At 36.9% G+C, this 16,349-nt stretch overlaps 1 protein-coding gene across 1 annotated transcript in view; it reads right to left on the reverse strand.

The window, feature by feature from the left end:
- The window catches only part of LOC115421474 (neuronal acetylcholine receptor subunit alpha-7), a 78,563-nt gene that overhangs the window by 35,643 nt on the left and 26,571 nt on the right, over positions 1 to 16,349 (reverse strand). The window contains exons 4-6 of the mRNA XM_030137378.1: positions 12,794 to 12,903; positions 9,207 to 9,286; positions 4,883 to 5,050 (exon numbers count right to left, since the gene is read on the reverse strand). Of these exons, the coding sequence (XP_029993238.1) occupies positions 4,883 to 5,050; positions 9,207 to 9,286; positions 12,794 to 12,903 (358 nt within the window). The remainder of the gene's footprint in view (positions 1 to 4,882; positions 5,051 to 9,206; positions 9,287 to 12,793; positions 12,904 to 16,349) is intronic.

Below are 16,349 nucleotides of genomic sequence, written 5' to 3' on the forward strand. Positions count from 1 at the left end.
CAGATGTGTGCGTGACTGGACAGCTTTATGACTTTATTAAAAACCCCAATGTGTGTCATCTGTTCACCAAGAGCCTGGAGGCTACAGGTCTCTGTTTCAGGATAAAATCACAGCAGTTAAAGAAACCGGAGCTGAAGTCTGATGATTTAAATGTCACTTTGTAGCATAACGTGGCATTTGTGAGTAGTCGTCGGTATAAACATGACCTGCAGGCAGTGGTGGCGGTATCGTTCCCATTAGCCTTCGAATTCACTGAACTGCATACAGTAACAGCACTGGCGTCCTGCTCGCCCTGCAGGCCTGCTCTGCTCTGGAGCAGCAGGAGGATTTAATTACCAGCAGATTAATGCTGGATGGAAGCGCTGATATGAAACCCTCGGCTGCACCCTCTGAGCAGCTCCGAGTCTACAGACCACCGTGTTCATCGCTAGCATTTACATAGCACTGCTGCTGGGAAGAAAACTTCCTAATGTTAACTTTTAAGAACCAATTAAAACAAGTTGTCTGTTTTGCCTTAAACCTGCTGCGTGCTCAGTCAGAGATCAAAACAAACGTCCACATGTTTATGTCCGAATTTTCAATGTGGGAGAATCTATTTGCAACAGAAAATATCAGATGCCCAATTCTCATTGATTTCCCATTTATGTTTTCATGTCTAGATTAGACTAGACTAGATTAAATTAGATTAGACTCGATTGGATATATATATATTAGGCCTGTAACGGTACACGTACCGAACCGTTTCGGTACACACCTGTTCGGTTCAGTACACAGCTGTACCCAAACGGCACAGTATGTTGAGAAAAAGAAAAAGGAACAAAAGACATTGTTTGATGCGGAACTTTAAATCCGCGCAAGTTCCACACAGACGTATTGAAGGATGCACACATTGACCCAAAATATGAACTAGCAGCTGATATAAGGTACAAAAAACCCCAAAAACAACAACTACAAATATGATGTGAACCTGGAAGGAAGGGACTGGAGACCCTCCGCCATCATTACAATCCCATTTAGGATCAGTTCAGGTCCCGGTGAAAGACAACAATGGGGAAAGAGACGGTGAGATAAGACGGATGTTGTTTACCACCTATGAACTACGGTAGTTCTAAAACACTTACACTAGCTCTCTCTCTCTCACACACGCTGTATAACAGAGGAATAGAACCCGGAGTTGGACGTTGAAAGAATATAAAGTTTCACTTTCGTTTCACGCCCCCGTTAGTTACGGACCCACCCCCCCACCCCACCCCCTGGCTCCGACCCAAAAAAAACCCCCAAAAACATCCCCCCGCCAAATTGCACCCTGCACGTACACAAAGTAGCCTAAACAGTTTGTTATCTGTCCTAAAATAAATAATTTGGTTAATTTTTTGCTGTCAAAGTTGCTCTTCAGTTTGTTTAAAGATAATACCAGTTTGTCTTCTTGTTAATGTTGCACTTCATGTGGAATTTTTTTGGTATTTTTATGCAGAATGTGAACTGACAGAACTGTGATTTGATTTTTGTTGTTTGTTCAAAACTACCTGTCAGGGAAAAGTGTAATACTAATGTTTAAAATACATTTAGTAATATTAATAAATCATTTTATTTTCTATTTGATTTATAGCAGCAGAATTATATTCCTGTTTTCTATATTCTATTGTATCCAAAAATTGGGGGAAAATTTTTCAAAAATGCATAAATATATTAAAAACATTTGAGGGGTTTTCTTTCTTCCCGTACCGAACCGTGGCTTTCAAAACCGAAAATATACCGTATATATAGCTATACATACTGTATATATATATTACTGTGCAAAAGTTTTAGGCGGCCTTTAGATTTGTTGTTTTTGCAGCATTGAAATGAACATATGAACATGCATAGTTAATTCTCAGTCTCTTTTCTTCAGATTCAAGAAAATACAAGAATATGTGCACAGCCTTAAAAGACACACAAAAAATGGAACTAAATGGGTTCTAAAGGTTAAAGTCAGTATTTAGTGTGACCCCTGACCCCATGACAAGAAGCAGCAAAAACCATTCATCTGGCATGTGTTGAATAAAACCTGGAATAATACATCAAAAAGTGAATGCCAAAAATATCATATTGTCTGAACAAAAGGATTAAAGACATGTTAATTGTAAAGGAGGGTCACACGAAATATGACCACTTTGGTTAATAGAAGCTGTTTTTTCCCTGAAACTTTAGTTTTTACAGCTGTACATACTACAGTAAAATCAAAAAGGGTGAAAAGCACTATAGAAATCTAATCCATTATTAATGATAAGATTAATAACCAGTGAACTTAAACTTATTTTACTAAAGATTACAATAATCGGTACTGTAAACAGTGAAATGAAATGCATCTGATAAAGGATTCAACCTACACATGGATTAAACATATCCATCTGTGATAATGAGTGGTGTTTCTTTATATGTTAGACTGATGTATATATTAATGAATCCTGCTGAGCTCACACACACACACACACACACACACACACACACACGCACAGACATGTGCTTTAACATAATTTGCTTTGCTTTAGTGTCTGCATGTTCAGCAACATCAGTGAGATCTGGTGGGATACATCTTACCACATGTTGCATCATGAATTTCATGTGTAATCCCGTAGGTTTCACATGGGGTTTACACATTACAACAAGAAAATATTTCATAACCATATTTTCCCATGGGATCATCTATGACCTCATAGCTTTTCTGTAAAGGAACATTACTCTCACAAAATTTTCCCAGGTGGGAAAACAAGCAAAGACGCAATCTGTTTAAGGACAGATATCCCAGATGGAGCAAATGGCTGTACAGTCAGGTCCATAAGTATTTGGACACACACACACACACACACACCTACACACACACACACACACACTAGATAGATAGATAGATAGACAGACAGACAGACAGACAGACAGACACAGACAGATAGATAGATAGATATGTTTCTATATTATCACAGTGGATCTGAAATGTATTAATTACATTATTGCATTAATTGCAGGTAAAGTAATTGGACAACTGACGAACAAGCAGCTTCATGTCCAGATGTGTCCTGTTCCCTGTCTCTTCTATGATAAACAGATAAAAAGTCACAAATTGAAACCAAATGTTGAATTAATTAGCGTTTAGCTGCTGTTCACTGGAATTTTTAATATGAGGTCTAACGAGGTGTTAATGCAAGTGAAGGAAGCAGTCATTCAAATGATAGATAGATAGATAGATAGATAGATAGATAGATAGATAGATAGATAGATAGATAGATAGATAGATAGATAGATAGATAGATAGATAGATAGATAGATAGATAGATAGATAGATAGATAGATAGATAGATAGATAGATAGATAGATAGATAGATAGATAGATAGATAGATAGATAGATAGATAGATAGATAGATGCTAAAAGTCCAGACTCCAACCACACCTGGATTGTTTATTTTGAGATCCACTGTGGTGTCTGAGACAATCAAACTGAGACAATGATAAAATTGTGTCACTGTCCAAATACTTACAGGGTGTGGAAGCAAAATTTACAATGAACATTTAGTTGTTTTTTCTCAGCAGGCACTACATCAATTGTTTTGAAACCAAACATATATTGATGTCATAATCATACCTAACACTATTATCCATACCTTTTCAGAAACTTTTGCCCATATGAGTAATCAGGAAAGCAAACGTCAAAGAGTGTGTGATTTGCTGAATGCACTCGTCACACCAAAGGAGATTTCAAAAATAGTTGGAGTGTCCATAAAGACTGTTTATAATGGAAAGAAGAGAATGACTATGAGCAAAACTATTACGAGAAAGTGTGGAAGATACTATTAAAGAAGAATGGGAGAAGTTGTCACCCGAATATTTGAGGAACACTTGCACAAGTTTCAGGAAGCATGTGAAGGCAGTTATTGAGAAAGAAGGAGGACACATAGAATAAAAACATTTTCTATTATGTCAATTTTCTTGTGGCAAATAAATTCTCATGACTTTCAATAAACTAATTGGTCATACAGTCTTTCAATCCCTGCCTCAAAATATTGTAAATTTTGCTTCCCCACCCTGTATGGACCTGACTGTAAATGTTTAACCCAAAAAGACCCAGTCATACCCTTGTGGCAGTTTCCAAACAAATCTTTCTCTATATTTAACCTTTCTGAAGTGATTTATCACCATTTATTATAGCATTATCTTGTATATTTTGTATTTTTCAGTGTAAATCATGTATTTTCCTAGATTTAATTTACTGATCACACAGATCACCATTAAAGCTCAGAGTAAATTCAAAGATTATTGGATCAACTATGAAGAAAATGTGAGTTTTTCAACAAAATATGTAATTAATTGAACATAAATCAAGTGTGTCCATCCGCTGTCATTGATCCAACTCCATGGGTTTTGCTGGTGAATCAGTGTTGTCAAAGATGACGGTGTTTCCACGTTCACTACGGAGCCTCTGAACGTCCAAATGGGTCATATCTGATGACCATGAAAAGATGACAAACTGCATTTTACACCAATTATTTACATGTATTGATAGGATGAGTGGATCAACAGGTATTAAACAGTTTAGATCAGTAGATGGTTTTGGTTGACAGTGGATGTTTGGGTCTTTATGGGTTAAATAATCTACACAGTTGGACACTTTTTCATTTGTAGTAGCTACTAGGAGCTGCAACAGGATTAGCAAACAAATTACACTTGAAAAGTTAATCAGGTCTAATATAAAAATATAACTCAGGCAAGTCTAATTTCAAGTAATTCTCAAAACAGCTGTAGTACAGAAATGATCAAAGATGGATAATATTTCTCATTCTTCTGAATCCTGTGTCATTTCATTTGAGCTCTGATTTGAACTGAAAGCAGTGGTGGGTGGTGGACTCTTACCCACAAGGTCCCACTCTCCGTTTGCAATGTATCCTGTGATATCGGCCTGGATCATCTGCAGATCCAGAGACCAGCCTCCATACGTCCAGGAGCCGAACTTCAGGTCACAGCGTTGAACATCAAAGGGAAACCAGCGGACGTCGATGTAACAGGTGCTCTTAAATATTCCTGAAAATAGGATTCAGATCCAGGCTTTTTAGTTAAATTTCAGGTTCTGGTTGTCTTCTAAATAGAACTAATGAAAAGTGCAAGAAAGTAAAGTAAGAGGTGAAAGATTTGGAGGAGGAGATGGAATAAAAAAAATAACAAAGAAAGGTTTGATGGAGCGAACAAGGCCAATAACCACAGAGTAGGGGAACGCTGTGTGTGCATGAGTAGCAATAGGTCAATATTAAGTGAAAACAAACATCTATAACTGAAAAAACATAATGCACCCTGGAGGATTTCCTGAATCAAATGAGTCAAAACTAAAACTAGAGGAAAATAAATACTGAAAACACCCACTCAGATGATTTAAGCAACAAAAAGTTATGATTTTAAACACAAATATGAGGACGATAAACTGCTGGAGAAACAGTTTTACATCCAATGAGGGTCATACCACATTCTGAAAGTAGATAAACAATAGAGAATAAGATTTTTTTTTGCCCTAAAGATAAATCAAGGTTTGTCTCTCTGTCAGACGAGCCATCATTCAGCTCAGGAGGAGTGTTGTTAGAGGTTTCTATTAGCTTTACTCGATTCAGTCTATTCTCAAACCGGTGAACCACCTGCTTCCTCCAGAGAAGATGAACATTTAATCATCCCCGAGGACAAACTACGGCAGCACAAAATAAAAAGATACAGCCAAGAAGGAATCCAGGAGAAGATAAAGCACTAAGAATAAATCGTGTATCTGGTATTTGACAACACATTTACCGGATCTGGATGCAGTAGATGGAGCAAAGAGTTTTATTACAATTCACCTTCAAGTATAGAAATGAGCATATGTGGCAAATTTCACGACAACTGACAATTTAGTAGGTGATCACTGATGTTAACATCGAAGTACACCCCCATGTGGTAATAGAGCTGTTACAGCTTTTATTACTTATTGATTACTAATTGGCTGATGGCTTTCCCTGTTCCTCCAGATGTTTTATGGTTGAACTGCTCAGCCTGTTTTTTAACTTGTAAAACAGAGAAATGCTGCAATTGTTACAAGATACAAATACATAGAGCCAGAAATTCATAGAAAGATTTAAGTTGTGTTTAAAAGACTTCATAAAAAGATATATATATCTTGGTGTTAGAAGGACTTGTGACTAAGGTGACTACAAATAAAAATGTTTCAGTTCATAATGTATTTTTCATAAGGTTATCATTAATTTACTTGATCTACCTAGATAACTTTTGATCCATATATGTCCAAGATCGATTGCTTCAGTCTCCATCCACTAACTCAGGAGAGATCATCCATTTTCCTCATTCAAGTAAAATCCTTTGAAGAGAAAACACTGTTGAATCACTTTGTGATTATATCTCCCCTGTTTCAGAGGTATAACACAATTACATGTGTTTAATTGTTTAGAGGCTGTATAATGAAACCAGTGTAAATAATAACTACAAACTCTACACAGATCTGTGTTGATCGCCCTTGAATGGATCCAGATTTCATTGTGTTCAAATGTGTTCACAGACAAACAAACTATCAAAAGGACACACGTGAAAAAACAACCCTCTTAGTAATAAGAAAACATAAGTGTCCTGGAACTCCATCAGCTGTATAGTTGAAGGTCATGTCTGGTTATCAGTATGAACCATAACTCCTACTGACCTCCTTCAGGTGACCCTTGACCTCACACTGACTCCAACCCCATAAAACAACATAAACATGGCCTGTCTGCTGTTGAGGATGCTGTGACTGTGTAACTGAAAATTTATCATTTTTGTTTATATGTAGTTAGACTTTAATTTTAACAGACCAACTAAAATGTATTAACTCTGGTAAAAAAAAAAAAAAAATAAAAATAAATAAATAAATAAATAAATAAAGCACCCTAAGCTATTTACATTTCAAAGATTCAGTCTGTGGCACTAATTAAGATGCAGTGAATTTGCTTAAATTCTGTTAGCTTTGTTGGTTACAAATGTGCATGCAGTATATTTAACCACCTCTTTAACCTAATCCTCCATTAAATTCTCTGAACACTCACATAGTAACAGAATCACTAACATGATTCACTATGACTTAAATGTACAACATCTTAGTGTGTTTGAATGTATTGCAACCTCCATTTTCTGTGGAGAAAATCAGATTCCTTGTTAATTTTTATTTTATTTTATTTCAGGTTGTGTCTGATGGGGCCGTATTTCAGGAAACATTCTATTACAGTCAGTGGCGAGAAACAAGTATTTTTTTGATCCAGTTTGATATTGAATCCAGCAATAATTTACACGTATCATGCTTTCAGTTTAAAATAAAATTTTACAAGTTGAGAAAATCACAGTTTCTTGTAAAACTGTTGAAATATCAGGCTGTGAAAGTCATGCCTCTGCAGGTTAAACATGGCCAGACATGTAGTTTCTTTCACTTCTTTTATATATTAATATTTTTTCACCCAACTCTTGTAAAATGAAGTGAAAAATGCCAAAAAAATTTAGGTTGTTTTGATTGGCGACATGGATCACATACAATAAGAGTACACCACACCCAAAACTGGATCTTCTTTATCTTTAACACAAATTGTGATTTTGTGGACTTGTAAAACTTGTCTAAATAGTCAAACACAATCATATATATGTAATCATGAGAGTCAAATCCTATATGTGTAAACGGTAGAATGATTCAAAGGAGATTTCTTGCTGTTTACCGCTGTACATATTTTTTAGGTTAAGTTAGGTCTCATGGGCCACATTAAAAGATAAAATAAAGAGTAAAACTACAACAGTCACATATATACTCAGTGGCATCTTTTCAATACCACTGTCTGTGTGACTCATAAACATAAAAAATCCAAAACCATCTGGAGTGCATTATATTAATCACACATTTGACACTTCATAATATGTCTGTTAAGAAAGAATTCCTCACCTCCTCATTTACTAAGTGCATCAAACTAAATCCATACAATATTTTCCTCTTTTTTTTTTCTCTTTTCATGTGATTTAGGAAGGACAAGTCTCATGACCAAACTCACAAAGAAGGTGAAACGTAGCCTAATATTGTTTTCTCTACCGCATATTTTTGTTTAAAGATGATCAGAACACTAAGAGAAAAAAAAAAACGTATATGAAACACATATGCATGACAAGACTTTATGCAAACTGCTGCAACTTTCACACACAAATGAAGTAAAAAAACACACAGGTGTTTTCATGTACACTATTAGCTGTTGGTGGTTTATGTGTTTATTCAAATGCTGTTTAGTGTGAACTGTGCTGAAAGGAACTCTTCCTGAATTTTTCTGAGAACTGTTTGCATCTGTGTGTACGGTTTTATGGTTAGTGTGTGAGTTAGGGGTGGCTGATACCCCTTTTACACTGAAAAGGTTCCACTGTTAGTCCAGGACCAGTGCTAGTGCTGGTGTCTGGTTGGTTCTTCTTGTTGGGCTTTAGCTGGAACATCATCATATGTGTTTAAAGGTGAATGAAGGAGATAAATCAATGTATCTGATACCTGTAAGTCATTTTCTGACAGTAGCTGGGCCACTAAATGTAGTTTTAATGTTTCTTTCAGGTGCCAAAGCTTTAGTGGGTCTTTGGGTCACCATAATCAAATCTCCCCTGAAGTACTTGGTTATATGCATTCCAGAGTGCTGGGAGATGGGAAGTTTCCAACGTCCAACCCGGTAAAATGCATTAGAACTCCTGTCGAAGCTGGAGGTCCTTGTTGCAAAGTGGGGCCAGATAGAAGTACCCCGACCTCACCACGAACTACAACATGATGTCAACACAACAATGTCGGTACACAGTGTGCAAGTTCGCAATGTAAAAAGAAAAATTCACAATGTATAATTAGCTCGTCCATCATTTCGCTTCTTCCATCTTGTTTGCGTATGAGAACACTGTGGTGTCAACAGTTAAAATGCCTCTTCATTAACAAAGCAAAAAGGAGCTAAGTTCTGCAATCTCTATGTTTGTTGTTTATGTTCAACATGGATCACCTGGAATACTTTGAGGTGGGATTTAGTTAACTCCCAGTGAGATATATTCTACCTCCCAGCAGTCTGGAATGCAGCATTAGGCCTGTTGTAGAAACTGGGTAAAACTGGTTTCGGATTAAGCACTGGACCTGAACTAGCCCTGCGACCCCTCCAGTGGAAAACAGTCTTGGGTGCATTACCTGGAGGCAGATACTGACAGTAGCCGGTAGAGTTGACCAGGATGTTGGTGTGGAACGAGGCGTCAAACCTCTCATCGGCGCTGTGAAGACAGCAGACAAACTTTTTACATTTCGTCCATGAATGATCTGACTTTCCAAACTTGTTGAGATGTCAATTTCCAAGAATTTAGAGTTCCCCCAAGCCCATAATTTCCTCACTATCAAAATGTGTTGACTTTCCAAAATGTCCTGCGGTTTTAAAATGGTCTAAGCAGCAAAGTTGGCTGTAAAACTTAATCCAGCGCACAATAATAATTCAAAGTCAGGCTGTGGCCCCATTCATCGCCTCCCCCCTCCCCTCATTAAGAGCACCCAGGTCAATATTCCCTCTGACAGCCTGCCCCCCTCCCACCAGGATCAAACTTTGCTCCTCAATGCTGCTCAGTTAATGAGCTGAAACGCTCGTCAGCACCCAGCAGCGAGCCTCCCCCAGCAGGGTAAGTGTGTTAACAGCGAGGTGTTAATCCTGACAGGGACAGGACCTATCTTTAGTGCACATAACGGGGGAATTAGCTGAATTAGCTTGTTTACTGAGACACAACTGAGGGATGGAAATAAACCTCCAAGTATGTGAGTTGTCTTTGGCTCCATTGGTGCTTCACCTGAAAATAAAGGCCCTGTTCACACCTGGCTTTAACATGCCTTTTAATGGGATCCGACCACAAAGCGGACAGCTCTAAGTACGTCTGTTCACACCTGCTGTCACAATGGATCTACCATGACCACATCACATCTCAAGCATGTGAGAAAAAAACTCACCTAAAAGCCTCAAAAATAGCACCAAGCTTTAATATCCGTGTATTTTGGATGCAGCACAATCTGTCAAGTTTAAGAATCCGGCTTTGTAATATGTCTTTAGCAAATAAAGAAACTGTCAGAGGAATGAATGAGAAATAAAGCAATATTTTGCAGACTTTATTTGTCTTTTTTTGAATTTCTTCTACTAAGATTATCTGAGGAGAAACAAATAATAGAATTCACCCAGCCAAAGGCTAGAGACAACTTTTAAAGGGAAATGTTTTCTGGTCTGTTACTCATGTGTTTACATTGAATTTTGACCGGTGTGTTTGTTTTCATGTTTTTCATTTGCTCGCTTTAGTGATTATTCAATGTGATATCATGAATTGCATACAGATAGCACACCACTTTTAACTGGCGTGTTATCTGTACGCATTACAAGCTTTCAGCGTGTTTGTTCACGCAGCATCAAATACCACGCGATTAGTGGTTAGGGTTAAGGTTAGGGTTAGGGTTAGATTTAGCGTTAGGATTAGGGTTAGAGGTTACAGATATGTAAACCGGAGATCTTGGTATAAATTGACATGCAATCAAATGGCACTGAATAGCACGCGGAGGGATGAAAATGCATATGTATAGCATGCCAAATTTCATAAGAACTGGTGTAACATACAGTGCAATTTCATGAGATCAGTCTCAATTATTAGATATTTAAGTGCTTAAAAAAAGTTTATGGATTTTTGCCAGATTATGTAAATTACAGACAAGACAAGACAAGACACGACACGATATGATAAGAATTTTAAAAAATATATAAAGAAAATAAAAATTTTATTATATACACAAAATAGCACTCAGTGGAAACAGTAATAATAAATGTAGTAAAATAAGTGCAGAAAATATACATGTACAAAAGAGCAAAGTCTTTTTGAGCAGAAAATGTTTCCTAAAAAGGAAAAAATAGTGTAGAATTACCTGAGTGCACTCACCCATGAAGCCCCTGTAATATGGTTCTGTGAATGTCACTTTAACACTTTAGTGTACAGCACTTGCCCATACAGAGGACATCAGCAGAGTACTGCAGCATGTGCCAAATGATGCATTCATGTCCACACCACAGAAAAAAAAATGTGGTCGTACGCAGCTCATATCACCACTGAGTGTTTGGATTTCAGTACATCCTCAATGTGTCTGACTGTGTTCACACCTTCAGTTATAGTCGTCCATTGGCCCTGAATGTGTGTTGACGCCAGGTCTGAACAGGGCCTGAGGAGTCAACTTCAGTTTCATTTGGGATGTTTCACCTAAAATCCCTCAAAGACCCTAACAGCTGCCAGCAACCAAAAGCATTTACTGATCTCAAAACCACTAACCCTATCAATACATGTAAATTATTTTAAAAAGCAGTTTCTGAACTGTTCAGTGACATCAGATGTGACGCATTTGGACGTTCAGAGGTTCAGTAGAGAACATGGAGACATCGACATCTTCTGAACCATTCATTCACCATAAAACTCATGTAGTTTGACAAATGACAACGGTTGCTGAAGCTTCTTTTTACGCTCAGTTGATGATATATTCTGTTTAAAAGCCACCTTTCTCTGTTATGATATAATAACTTTTATATTTACTCTGAGCTTTTATGAACATCTATATAGTCTGTAAATTAAATACAGGAAAATACCTGGTTTTAACTGAGAAATCCAATATCCAGAGGATAATACAATGTAAACAATATAATAAATTGTGATAAACACCTTAGAAAAGGTTACATGTCAAGAAAAACTCATTTGGAAGTCACAACAAAAATATTTGCAAGTCTTTAAGGGTTAACCAGGTAATTTACTGTCATACTGTATGAATACAAATGTGAGGTAATTATATTTTGTTTAGTATTGCTATTCTAGACTCCAAATATTGAACTTTTTTTTTTTTTACCAGTTATTTTTATCTCCATCCTTTCCTCCAAATCCACATATCTCCACATGTTTATTATCTGGAAGAATTAAGCGTTCCTTTATGGGTTGTGAAAATTGTCCTCTTTAAGCTACTAATTGAGTTTTTTCTATTCATTCCCTGCTAAAGAAAAAAAGTGCTTTTCTGTGCATTTGGTGTCTGACACAGACTTTGGATTGAAGAAATATAAAGGTACCCAGTGGGGTTTTATCCACTCATAGTGCTGTAGAGACATATTTGTACTCTGAGTCCATGTTTTGTCTGTATTTTGCTCACACACTAAAGGATGACTTAACCCTGTAACACCAAACATATCATATTTGATACATGAATTTTGAAGCCCTCTCCATGATCAGTGTGATTTTTTTTCTTGAAAGCCTAATGTGTACAATTATATAAATGCAATACACAGATAATCCACCAGGGGGGAGAAATTTGTTCACCAGAGGCCTTTCCAGTGACACAACAAGATTTTCATTGATGAGGACGGAGGCAGAACTTTGCAAATTTTGAAAAGGACTTACCAATTTGTTAGAGATGTTTGTGTTATATAATGTGTAACAGTATTTGAGCATTGAGACCCGATGTATTAAATATGATACAAAATCGAAACTCATACATGGAAATTGATATTTGAAAAAAAAAAAAAAATGTTTTGGGTTGTTCAGAAGGACCAATAAAGGCTCCAGTTTCCAAGAGCTGGAATTTTCTATCATTGATTTAATGGTTCAGGCTTTACAGGGTTAACATTTGACCCACTGTTTGTTTATATTGACTCCCTTTGCTGTAACTGTCCTAACCTTGACACCTGTGGAAAGTTGAGTTGGATGTGAGCGTCAGGCCTCATCACATACCTGTTGTACAGGAGGATGTCTGGCCTCCAGATCTGGCTGTCGGGGAACCTGACGTTGGTCACACCTGGATAGTCAGACATGTTCCACTGCAGGTAGAAATCTGTCCAGTACTACACAGAAAGAATACAGACATATTATAGTAACAGACACACTAACACTGTGTCTACACATGTACATATTTTTTGGCCTTGAGCACATTTTTAGGAACTTTCACCTGCTTTCATTTATGGAAAAATGGACAAAATCATAGTTAAAATACAACTGTGGTTTTACACATGCAATATCAAAAACAATACAGGGGCAGATGTGGTGTCAGGCTTTGACTGAACAGATGTAATTTTATGCAAAAAAAAAAAATTAACACACAATCACAAAGAAACCACTGAGGCTTGGCACAGGAAACGGATTGCAGTTAATAGAAATTTCAGCACAGGTCCAGATGCAGAAAACACCTGCCAAATGGCAAATAATTTGATAGCAATATCCGTTTTATATCATCATTAAAGAAAAAAAAAGTCTTCAGGGAAAGCTCAGAAGGTCTGCTTTTATGTTTAAGCTCTTCATTTACAAAGACAGAGGACTGGAGTTCTATCAGAGTATTAGGATTCAGAATTATAAAACCACAGAGTCTGGGAAGGGACACAAAGAACTGATGGAAAAATGACAGTCAAAGCAAGGGACATAGTGTGTAAGTGTGGGGGGGATTGAATATGATATAACATGTATTATGTGGTTGTCTTAATGTCTTTATTTATTTTTATCTGCCTCTTATACCTCCTCTTGGCCAAGTCTTCATTGTAAATATTAACTGGTTCTCAACTGACCAAACTGGTAATATAAAGATTAAATAAATACAATGGGAGAAATAAAATAAATAGATAAACAAATAGAACGGGGGGGGGGGGGGGGGGGGGGGTTGATAATGTTTTTCAGTTTGTTCAATATACTTGCAGGTCAGATGAGCAACAGCAATGTAGACCTTATGTCCATGGGACCAGTTCATGGAGTTTCAAGTTGAGCTTGATCTTAAATATTAAAACATTGAATCACTACTTGGCAGTAGACATTAGCACTATGGAGTCACAACTGTAATTGTAATGTCAGCCGGTGTAATTATAATCACAAAAAGCTGCAGTTCAAGAGTGCAGTGTATATATGGTGATATTTCAGATCAAATGACACTGAGCTGAGGGAGGCATCATGTAAACCATGAAAAATTAAACTAATTAGGTTTTAGTTTTTGCATTATCTTTTATATAAGTTTATGTTACCATGTAACCGTGACGTCACCCATTGGTTTCTGGGATCCAGTGTGAAGCCAGGTTTGGGTTTTTGGAGCCAGAAGTGACTATATTTGGACAAAATAGGTGGACCTACATTATCCTTAAGGATCAGTGGTTAACAGATAACAGCTAGGTAAAATGGTAATAACAGAGTCATTTTACAGTGTTGTTAGAGGAACCTGTTTACTACAACTATAATCCACTTGTCAGGGAAAACATGTATTATGTTAAACAAACCAAAACTCAAACAGTCCGACAAGTGAGTTGTCATACACACCTGTCAATCAAAGCCTGACCTGAGAGATGTCAAAGCCTCTGTTTGACCTACAATCTAATTAATGGATGAAATATTTACAGATGGAACACCACATTATACTTATGGGAGCATCAAGATAAATTAGACCTGGAAAAAAAATATTAGTGACTTTCAAAAGAGAAATCCAATATGAATCTACAGGAGCCCAGGCTTTGTAGAACCAACTATTACAACTTTAACCTTGACTTCTTACTGGAGCTGAGGTCCTTGACCCATGTTCCACCATAATCACAGACTATTTCCAGCAAACCAAGTAACTCTTTGCATGAGATATTAATACAGCAAACTTAGTACCAATAAGTCACATGGCATGAAAGGTAGTGAAAAATATGTTCATATTTCAGCTTAAATGCTATTAATAAATAAACACAGTTCCAACTTCTGACTGAAAGGCAACATCTCCTAACATTAAGAGTACCAATGTGTAGTCTCCAAGGATTTCAACTGCCTCCTGACGTCTTCTGAACTTCAAACGTAAGCACACAGCAGCTGATTAATAATGACTTGGAATATGCCAATAATTATTTGTGTCTTTTCACATATTAGTCGCTTTTCCATTGACCCTCAAATTGCGCAAATATAACTTTTGCATAAAAATTTACCTAATGGAAAAACAACAATTTCGCCAAAACTCTCATTTTTTGATGAAAAGTTTTTGCGCTGGCAAGATGTGGTTTTTTGAGCGTAGCAAAATTGGTATATCACGTAAAACTGCAATGGAAAGACCTTTTCCGCCACCAGAGTCAAGTGAATTTAAAAAAAAAACGGATGATGATGGATGTTACAAGCGAAGGAGAGTTTTAAAAGAAACATGACAAGGTATGTGTGGACACAACAGGAAATCCAATCATTTTTTAATTTAGTATGGGATAGAGGGGTAATATATAATAATAATGAATATATCTGAAAATCAACACAATATTTATGTTTGTCGCCATGTTTATGGAATGATTTCCAATGTCATTAAGTAAACAAATCAACACATTTGTGATTTAATGGAAAAACCGACATTACACACTTCTGTTTTTTCGACATTTAGTAAATATTGGTAAAGTTTTGCACAGATGTCCAATGGAAAAGCGACTATTGTTCACTAATATGAAGGCTGTGCCTCTGACCAAGCTCTGGTTTAATGTCTTTACATTTAGGCTTAAAATAAAAATAAGAAGTATTGGTATGGATGTACACTCTCCATTGCCTTTGCTCTCATTTGACCTGCAAGTATATCGAGTGAAATGAATTTTCCAGATTTTTTTTTCCCTCTCATTGATTTTTTTTCTTTCCATCAAATCATTTTTACCTCACCATGCATCTTCCTGTGGACTGACTTTTTTTTTTTTTTTTAACCCCTACTGGTATTCCACCCCCACAACACTGATTCACTTCCTCTACTATAGGAAAAGTACAATGTGAGCAAGAAAAAAGTAGTCTTTTTTTTTTTACTTTGATCCTTGATACTGAGACAGACTGCAGAAAACATTGAAATAAGATGAACTTTTATGTTACTGGGAATATAATATAAATAACATGGAATTAAAAAATGTCCAGAAGCTATGACTGAATCTATCTGATAAGCAGCAACTCATTTGTGTTTGACCTCCATATTTTAGCTGGTGGAATCTAGATTACGCTGATGAATCTTATGTAACAGGCATTGTTAGCTTTGTGAGAAAAGTACGCTGCCAAGAAACATCAGCACCATGTTGATGCCTCATTTGCATACAGAGTTCTGCCGGCCAGCTCGGTCCTCATTACATTTCACAGCGTCTCTGAGCTCTTTGGTCTGTGTTGATGGTTTGAGGTCGTGCTGGCTGAAGGTCGCACACATCTCTCATAGTCTTGTTTACGTCCTGTCACTGGGCTGAAATGTTTCTTTCCCGGAGGACTCTCTTGGAATTAGACTGTCAGCTACAGATGTGGCCCTGAAATCCCAAGACTCTGAAGTCCACATCCGAAG

The sequence above is a fragment of the Sphaeramia orbicularis genome, chromosome 6 (assembly GCF_902148855.1).
Source record: "Sphaeramia orbicularis chromosome 6, fSphaOr1.1, whole genome shotgun sequence".
Lineage (NCBI taxonomy): Eukaryota > Metazoa > Chordata > Actinopteri > Kurtiformes > Apogonidae > Sphaeramia > Sphaeramia orbicularis.